Source organism: Rhamphochromis longiceps, linkage group LG4 (genome assembly GCF_057381845.1).
Source record: "Rhamphochromis longiceps isolate RC_006_pf linkage group LG4, R_longiceps_female_GT1.1, whole genome shotgun sequence".
Lineage (NCBI taxonomy): Eukaryota > Metazoa > Chordata > Actinopteri > Cichliformes > Cichlidae > Rhamphochromis > Rhamphochromis longiceps.
This window is the reverse complement of record NC_140560.1, coordinates 8,968,299-8,977,730: the sequence shown is the minus strand read 5'-3', so window position 1 is coordinate 8,977,730 and position 9,432 is coordinate 8,968,299. Positions and strand designations below refer to the sequence as shown.

Genomic DNA, 9,432 nt, shown 5'->3' with positions numbered 1-9,432 from the left:
TAAAAAACAGCAACAAATTAAAAATCCACAACAAATTAAAAAACCGCAACAAATTAAAAAACCGCAACAAATTAAAAATCCACAACAAATTAAAAAACAGCAACAAATCAAAAATCCGCAACAAATTAAAAATCCACAACAAATTAAAAAACCGCAACAAATTAAAAATCCACAACAAATTAAAAAACCGCAACAAATCAAAAAACAGCAACAAATTAAAAATCCACAACAAATTAAAAAACCGCAACAAATTAAAAATCCACAACAAATTAAAAAACCGCAACAAATCAAAAAACAGCAACAAATTAAAAATCCACAACAAATTAAAAAACCGCAACAAATTAAAAATCCACAACAAATGAAAAAACCGCAACAAATCAAAAATCCACAACAAATTAAAAATCCACAACAAATTAAAAAACCGCAACAAATTAAAAATCCACAACAAATTAAAAAACAGCAACAAATTAAAAATCCACAACAAATTAAAAAACCGCAACAAATTAAAAATCCACAACAAATTAAAAAACCGCAACAAATTAAAAATCCACAACAAATTAAAAATCCACAACAAATTAAAAAACCGCAACAAATTAAAAATCCGCAACAAATTAAAAAACAGCAACAAATTAAAAATCCACAACAAATTAAAAATCCTTGACGGAAAGGGATTGTCTGAAATACCGGAAGTGGCACAACGATTAGGCTTACTCCATATTTGTAGCTCAGAAAAGTGATTCGGGATGTCAACAAACGTTGAGAAACTCACACCTCACAGCGCTTCCTTATCACCCTGACGGTGCTTGCTGCACTACATAGAGAACCGGAAAATGTTTTGCCCGTTTTGTGGCGTTAGCTTCAGCCTCTTCACCCCTTTTTGTGCTTCCTGTGGACGGTCTCTGGAGCTTTTGCGGGACACATACCAGGCTGAAGGATCAGACACCCTACAGTACTGCATTAAATATTTCAACGAAGGTCACTCATATAGTGTTATCATGGACATGATGTTAAGTTTGCATGGTGTAAAGATAAGTTTAAGGAGTCTTAAAAGTAAACTTAATAATGCTGGACTTTACCGAAGAAAATATTTTCACTCCAGAACAACGATCATTAACGCAATCAGAGCGGAGCTTCAAGGACCTGGGCGATTGTTTGGGTATCGAACAATGTGGCAGGTACTTAAACAAAAGCATCATCTTAAAGTGAAGAGGGATGATGTGATGAAAATACTCCGGGAGCTTAATCCTCATGGATGCCAGATGAGAACACGCAGAAGATTCATTAGGAGAACCTATCATTCGCTGGGACCCAACTACATGTGGCATGCTGATGGTTATGACAAGCTCAAACCATTCAGTTTGGCCATTTCAGGGTGCATTGATGGATTTTCACGCAAGGTTTTGTGGCTAGAATGTGGACCAACCAATAATAATCCAGTGGTTATAGCTTACTATTACTTGTCATGTGTTGGGAGCCTTGGTGTTGTACCGATGAGACTGAGAACTGACTGTGGGACAGAAAACGGCATTATGGCTGCAGTTCAGTGCGCACTACGTCACCATCATGATGACCACTTCAGCGGAGAGTCCAGTCACATGTTTGGTTCATCAACGAATAACCAGCGAATTGAGTCCTGGTGGTCCATATATCGAAAAGGAAGGTAAATATAACATTTAATTTTGCCTGATATTTAAAGGCGTAACAAATTTGAATGTCGTGCAAAAGTTGATTTATTGTCAGTCTGCCCCAGGGCAGCTGTGGCTACAACTGTAGCTGCCTCCACCAGTGTGTGAATGTGAGAGTGAATGAACAGTGGAATTGTAAAGCGCTTTGAGGGCCTCGAAAAGCGCTATATAAATGCAATCCACTGTTGTTATTATTATTATTATTATTATTATTTCAGTAATTCAACTTAAAAAGTAAAACCGATATTAAATACTCATTGTATGCCAAACTATACATTTTTAGCCCATTTAGTAATTATGATGATTATGCTTTGGAACTTAAGAAAAACCCAACTTCAAAACCATAATATTGTGAAAAGGTTAAATATTTTAGACTTAAAGTGCCACTCTACTATGAGCTAATTAATTCAAATCATCTGCAAAGGGTTCCTGAGCCTCTAAATGGTCTTTCTAATTCAGGAGGACTCACAGGATGGACATGACTGCTGTCCTGACAGCTGTGGGAAAAAAAACATAATTGACACCCTCCATAAAGAACACCTTAAAAGAATTTGAATGTTCACAGAGACTATCAAAGCACATTAATAGAAAGTTTTGTCTAATGTAAGTGTGGATGAAAGGGGTGTAACATAGTGTAGTGGCTAAGACCTCAAGGCTGCTACTGAAGCATCCTGGTCTTCCATAACACCTCAACAGATCCACAGACTGATAGCATCCATACCACGCTGCATGGAGGCAGTAATTTATGCAAAAAGGACCCAAACAAATAGAACATACAAATTGTTAGAGACATTGAATTTGGGTTTTTCATAAGTTCTACGTCTTAATCATTAACATTGTAAGAAATACTTGAAATACCTCACTTTGTATGTAATGACTCAGTATCGCTAATTTCACATTTAATTAGAATTCCTAAAATAAATTAACTTTTGCACATTACTGAAATGTTTTAGAGTTTTGCCTGTATGCAATCCCTTTCGATAGAAAACATTTAAACTGACTGGAGTCTATATATGATTCAGTTAAAATGAACTGTAAAGTGCCATGCGATGACGTGTTGTGAAACGATGCCATGTAAACAAACTAAACTATCTCTAAACAATTTTTTTAGGGCTCAGTTTTGGTTGGAGCTGTTTGCGGATCTTCGAGATGCTGGACACTTCAATGGAAGTCACGAGCATCAGTGCCTTTTGAGATTTTGCTTCACTGTCATTGTTCAGAAGGATCTTGATGAATGTGTGAAGCTGTGGAACACTCATCGGATTCGTCCCTCAAGAACAGCTTCATGTCCAGGAGGTGTGCCAAATGAACTGTACTACCTACCCCACAGGTAACGGATAATAATGATCAAATAATTACTTTATGTGTAAACCTATATTAATGCAATTGTCTTCCATTGATCACAGATACGGCTCCAGAGACTGTGGATTCCTGATTCAACAATCTGAACTGGACGCTTTTCCTGAGTCTAGGCTGTCAGTAGTTGTATGTGGGGACTCAAACATACAGGAGTATCTGAATTTTGTAATGGAGCAAAATCATTTTCAAAAGCCCGTCTGCTGGGAGTCTGCCACTGAACTTTACATGAAGTTAATAGAAATTGCAAATTTCTAAAAAAAAACAAAAACCTGGCTTTTTGTTGTTTTCACCAAAACCTATAGCATATGCTGCTTTTTTGAACTAGGCTACATGAGTTGGCTGAAGACGCCAAAAGTTTAAGTTTGTGTTTGTAAAAGCATATTCTTACTGAATGTCTTGATAATTCTGGTCCTTGTTTAGCTGATGGAAGTTGAGATACAGTCCTGAACATTTATATAAATAATAAATCAAATCAAAATCACATCTTGCACTGTATTGTGTGTTTATTACAACTTTTAAGAGTAGAACACAGTACACCTTTAAATGCCTTTACTTTTAGTAGCACTGTCAAAACTTTGAACAAATCAAGTCTAGCGATTGCATTTTAAATCTCCTTTGAACAGATGTACCTACATTTTAGAATAAAAAAAACATGCTCAAATACATAACAGATTTCTGGATAAGTCCCGTAGCAAAAAACCTACAGAATTTACAATGTAATGCCAAGAAGAAGCAGCTGTAAGTAACTGGGTTATCTAATAAAACTACAATAAACCTGGTAAACTATAATGGATTTGTGCTGTACCGCCAGTATGTCCCACCTTCTCCTATTCATAACATATTTTAAAAAAAATTTGACTTAAAAACTTGAGGAATAAATCAACAGCAGGTTTGAACTACAAGGCCAGACATTCTAGAAACATCCAAATCCTGGGGAGTTTTGAATTCCAAAATCCATGTTGGATTTAAACAAGGAATATGAAGTTATCATTGGTAGTTTCAATAAGTTTAAGCATGTATTTGCCATCGGGAATAAAGAGCCATCCAGGAACTGTAGGCTTGGTAGTGGATCTAATCCAGAAGGTGGCAGTGATGTTAGCCCAGTTGCAAACATCAGAACATCGCCCAACGACACAGCAGTTTGTGATTCTGCAAAAAATTTAAAAAAAAATTATATATGTATATGTGAATTCAACACATTGTCTTGTAATGAGTACTAAAAGAAATACTGGTATAAACCTTCACAGTCCAGCAGATAGTCTGACCAGTAGCCCACAGTTTGACTTTCCAGACGTCTCCTGTTACTTCCAGATGGGCTGAAGTCAGGTTTGAAAAGTCTCTCAAGTTCAAGGGCTGTGAGTTTCTTTTCCATGTGACACAGGACCGGGGAAAGCAAAGTAGGGTGTTGCTGGAGTGCACTCAGGAAATTAAGTGCTGAAAGACCCTCTTTAAATCTAAAGAATGAGGAGAACTTTGTGTCATTTACCAGTTCATAGTACATGCACAAACTATGGACAAACTGTGAACTTTGGAAACCTTGGAGAATGTAAAATATTTCAGTCGGAAATTATGAACAACACTGTCATAACAATAATTCACCTGTCTCCCCTGTCAATTACAGATGAGTTTCGAGCAATTATATACCACCGGAGATAGTCAGACACAATGTCTTTCTTTTCCTCAACTGTGGAAACATGCCTTAGACAACCAGCCACCTGTAGCATAGTACTGTGTTTTATGACACAGTCACGCAGGACATCCACTGAACCAGCACTGTCGATCTGAAAAACCCATAAAAATGGACATACACAATGTAAGCTTACGTGTCTGATTTTCATTCCTGTTTTTTCCCTACACAAAGAAAGAATTTTTTAATGTCATACAGATGAAGAAGCTGTAGTTCTATCCTGCATTCAAATCCTGCGCTGTCCTCACCTCTTGTAAAGCTTTCCCTATGTCGTCATCTGTGACTGAGGCAACTGTTGCTTTTACTGAAGTCTGGCCTGCAAGATAATGTACCAGCTCTTCTGACAGGAAATGGGGCCCTGGACCACCATGCACAACTGACACGGCTATCATCTTTCCTGCTAGGTAGTATTCATCCTCCCTTACAGCTGTGAATGAATACAGTAAATGATAAACTCTCTCACACACACACCTCTCTCTACCGATCGATCAGATCCGATCGATGTCAGATAGATCGATCAGATAGACAGACTAATGCTGTTTTGAAATAATCCAAGAAATTATTATGAGTTGCTTCTGATAATAATTAAAAACAAATTGATTTAAAAGTCCAAAAAAGTCTTTAAATTAAGTTTATCAAACATCTGATCATTGCATACCCTTTGCATTGTAGACGAGGAATCGACGTCCTTTGGGTCCATCAAAAATGGGACGATCTTTCATGTGTTTCATTAGCAGACTCAAAAACTCTCGTTTTGGGCCACCTGCATCAAGTCCTTCTTCTAGAATGCCAGAATCATCAGTAAATTTAACCAGCATGTCATTGGTTTCAGAGTATGACAACCGCCTGAAACCCCTGACTGCTCCATCCCAGACATTTGCTCTTGAGATGTTGAATCTGCTGACACTTCCATGATGAATAGCACTGGATAAGTTTGCAATGATGTCAGGTAGATTAATGTTAACGTCTTCCCTGTAATCACAAAAATGAAAGACCGAATGCAAGACTATACAATTTAGCATTGTTATTTGAAGTAGTATTTGATATTTTACAGTGCTCTGTCATCAATCGGTGAAGCAACTTCAACCAGCTCTTCATCCTCGTCCTCAATGCAGGGGGCACACAGGTCTGCATATTTACTGTTGAGAAATTATAATTCCAACATTAGAATAACTTCTATTCACCCTTTAATTATCTTTACCCATTTCACAAACCCAAACGTGTACTGTAGTTACAGATTTAAAATTACATATAAGACACAATTTTATTTACCTATAGGGACTCATGACTGGATTCGTTTCGTTTTGGTGATCAAGATCCTCTGTATCAGATATTACAATCTGGAAAAAAAAGAACAAAAATTGCATACTGTATATAAACATACATAGCTTTGTACTATTTCAGCAATAGCAAAAAACGTCATGCTGACATAAATTGCCCAAATACCTGACATGGCTGTATGATAGATGAAGGTCCTGGAGCATGTCTGAAACAGAATAAGAGTATTGGAATTAAAATGTCCAGATAAGAAGCTCATACAGTTCAATATTATTTATGATACCAACATTATAAAAAGGCTATGAAACCAATAAATATTTATATTAGGGCGGGGCAATAAAATAACAATATGTATTGCAGTATACTTTTCTCTCAAAGGAAATATGAGACTATTGCAATAGAGCTATCCATCCATCCATTTTATATGCTGCTTATTCCTCTAATCACTCTTTTTTTTCATTGACATAAGAATAGTCAATCCTTATCAAGTAGCGCAGCAACCAATCGCTCTGGGAACAGCATCATGTCCAGTTAGGGTGACTTGTTACCTGCAGCACAGTGAAGTAGCAGCGCCACCCGTGGAGATGTTTGGGCACCATTTACATCTAAACCAACCATTAAAATAAATATACAAGGAGAGATTAGGAGAATTTGCTTTTATTTCTTAGCTTATTCATTTGATATTGACAAAGACTTTGTCAATTTTATGTCTGTTCTCCTGTAAAACTTACTGTAAACTAAGATTTATGTTTAGAATCATTCTTTTTTGTTTTTAAATGTAATTGACCAAGCAATTGAGTGATCTGGTGTTTGTTGTCTTTTGAAACTGGAAATCTTTATCCCTGACTTTTGATTTAGTTTTTAACATGTACCTTTTTTTAGTTATCTGAAACGGATGTAATATGTTAATACATCCGTCTGTCTGAACTTATGACAGGAAATAAATATTTAAATCAAAACAAGCTTCTGAGGATTTCACATCTTACTTATGTGAAATTTTAAGTTCACCTTGTAATCGGAAGGTTGCCGGTTCGAGCCCCGGATCGGACAGTCTTGGTCGTTGTGCCCTTGGGCTAGACACTTCACCCATTGCCTACTGGTGGCGCCAGTGTTCGGCAGCCTCGCCTCTGTCAGTGCGCCCCATGGTGGCTGTGGGTACAATGTAGCTGCCATCACCAGTGTGTGCATGTGTGTGTGAATGGGTGGATGACTGGATGTGTAAAGCGCTTTGTCCTTAGGGACTAATAAAGCGCTTTACAAATACAGGCCATTTACCATTTACCATGAGCAACGGCACATTTAATATGTACAAATCTAGCGGTTTATATCGTGATCAATATTCCCTGAAATAAAACAAAGACATATATTGCATTGCCCAACTCTAATATATAGCAGAACAAGCTCTTAAATAACTTACTCCTTCTCTGCATGTTTACCATTAGGGGTACTCTGGTCTTGTGGTTTGAAAACCTAAGATGAAAAACATGCACTTTTCAAAGCTTTCACCAACTTCGTATCGCATTTAGATAGTTCATCAATACTTAAAAAAAATACTTTTTTAAAGAACATATAATCACACAATGAAAATAATAGACCCATGGATGCTACAGAATTATGATCATTATAGAGAAAAAAAATAGAGCACTCAGAGGACATGCACCTCTGCCAGGGCCACTCACAGGCCTCTGGCATGGTGGAGAGGGAAAAAAAGTACACACCAATGTGTCTGCCTGGTTGAACTCAGCTGTGCTTCTTGATGTAATCACAATCTCAGGGTCCGAGTCTGAGGTACCATCCTCTGCAATCAGAGCTGAGAAAGTAGACACATTATTAGTTGTTGTATATGTAAACACATCAAAATATAAAATTAACAAACCTCGTTTGAAGTGGCTCTCTGGGCAAATGAATAGAGAAATCCTGTTGTAGTTCTTTCCTATTTCCTCTTTGTAGTCTGCCAATCGGAATGGCCTTTCTGTCTCAGGCACATTTATCACCTCTGTGCAGTCAGGATACAAAAGGACATATGGTCCCTCCACCAAGTCCTTGTTGAATGTTCTCATTTTTTCTACAGCCTGCTTCAGGAGGTCAGGGGCTGTAATTTCGGGGGTAATAAATAAGGGCAGTGTTTTCCCTCTTAGTGGTTTTAAGTCGGTTTGTTGTGACACCATAAATCCGATATTGATCTACAAACAAATAATAAAAGCCAGATCACTTTAAGAATAATTGCCAAATCCTCGTTTATAAAGTTACCTGTGATGGCTTACCTTGACAGGTTTACTCTGTTGCTTGAGTTTTAATTTTGCTCCACAGCTGAAGGCCTGACGCTCTTTGGATTTTGATTTTTTGTACTCCATGAACTGCTTGTATGACGGACATGTTTGTTCTGGTTGAATGAAAAACGTTTGACATCAAAACGGGGTTAGCACTCTCCATTACTAAACGTAGACGAGAATACAGTATAAGGAAACAGAAACAGAAACCGGAGCCAAAATGGTAAATAAACGTGCTATTTAACTGAAATAGCATAGACTGTCTGAAGAGAACAAAAAGTGAGTAATATATCAAAATTACTTTGTTCAGAATTTTCTGTTTGTTTTGATGTCCCCGGGGAGTTTGATCCTTCAGCCTGGTCTGTGTCCCGCAAAAGCTCCAGAGACCGTCCACAGGAAGCACAAAAAGGGGTGAAGAGGCTGAAGCTAACGCCACAAAACGGGCAAAACATTTTCCGGTTCTCTATGTAGTGCAGCAAGCACCGTCAGGGTGATAAGGAAGCGCTGTGAGGTGTGAAGGTGGTGAGATGATTGTCTGAAGCTCTTCCTCCCATCTCAGCTTAATATGAGAAATGGATTTGGGGACCAAAGCATCTAGTATTTTATACAAGGCTGATATCAGTCTGTTTTGATGAGGGTTCGTCTGCAGGATGATATCCAGATTTGTTTCTGGAGGCCGATTGGGAAAGTGAGGGAACTGCGTTTTTACAAAATTTCTAGCCTGAAGATAGCGAAAAAAGTTGGAGTTAGGCAGGTCGTATTTGGACGATAGGTCAGCAAAAGATAGAAAGGTGTCCTGACTGTACAAGTCCTTAACAGTCCTAAGTCCGTTATCTTTCCAACCTCTAAAGGCCGCATCAGTGTTTGAAGGTGCAAAATTAAAATTTTTTGATAAAGGTGTTAGCAAAGACGGTCCAAGTAGCCCGAAGTATTTTCTGAACTGTCGCCAAATAGTTACTGTTTCCTTAGCTATTAGATTATCCCCAACAAGGGTTGGAGAAAAAGGGAGTGGTGAGCTGAGTATTGATGATAATGAGTAACAGCTAGATGCAGTTTCCATTTGTACCCAGGCTGTTACAGGGGGGTCGTTATGAACCCATTGTAAAAGTTTTTGTATGTTAGCTGCCCAATAGTAGTGTCTAAAATTGGGCAA

General features: G+C 37.8%; 1 protein-coding gene and 1 long non-coding RNA gene across 4 annotated transcripts; one reads left to right on the top strand and one right to left on the bottom strand.

Annotated features, from left to right (window-relative positions):
- Positions 1–1,369: 1,369 nt before the first annotated feature.
- On the top strand, positions 1,370–3,479 carry LOC146670974 (uncharacterized). The gene is made up of 3 exons (XR_014911581.1): positions 1,370–1,660; positions 2,797–3,015; positions 3,092–3,479. It is a non-coding gene; the product is annotated as an uncharacterized LOC146670974 (long non-coding RNA).
- A 58-nt stretch (positions 3,480–3,537) lies between these two features.
- Positions 3,538–8,177, bottom strand: LOC146670973 (G2/M phase-specific E3 ubiquitin-protein ligase-like). Of its 3 annotated transcripts, XM_085405097.1 has the most exons (11): positions 7,886–7,980; positions 7,728–7,819; positions 7,427–7,479; positions 6,178–6,217; positions 6,004–6,071; positions 5,784–5,870; positions 5,390–5,703; positions 4,980–5,158; positions 4,644–4,825; positions 4,284–4,498; positions 3,538–4,193 (listed from the first exon to the last, which is right to left on the bottom strand). In XM_085405097.1, exons 5-11 carry the CDS (start codon positions 6,015–6,017, stop codon positions 3,958–3,960), a joined length of 1,227 nt encoding a protein of 408 aa, XP_085261223.1. In that variant the 5' UTR covers positions 6,018–6,071; positions 6,178–6,217; positions 7,427–7,479; positions 7,728–7,819; positions 7,886–7,980; the 3' UTR covers positions 3,538–3,957. The 3 variants fall into 3 exon arrangements, with proteins under 3 accessions (XP_085261223.1, XP_085261222.1, XP_085261224.1); XM_085405096.1 differs by having other exon boundaries at positions 7,728–8,177; XM_085405098.1 differs by lacking the exons at positions 4,980–5,158; positions 5,784–5,870; positions 6,004–6,071; ... (2 more) ...; positions 7,728–7,819; positions 7,886–7,980 and having other exon boundaries at positions 5,390–5,490.
- Between the last annotated feature and the right edge of the window lie 1,255 nt (positions 8,178–9,432).

Excerpts from the sequence above, each read along its gene's own strand:
- LOC146670973 (XM_085405096.1), bottom strand. The coding sequence starts at position 8,177 with ATGGTGTCACAACAAACCGACTTAAAACCACTAAGAGGGAAAACACTG. Across the intron at positions 7,480-7,727 it reads TCAACCAGGCAGACACATTG|GTTTTCAAACCACAAGACCA; the intron begins GTGTGTACTTTT and ends TTTTCATCTTAG. Across the intron at positions 5,871-6,003 it reads CCAGTCATGAGTCCCTATAG|TAAATATGCAGACCTGTGTG; the intron begins GTAAATAAAATT and ends ATTTCTCAACAG.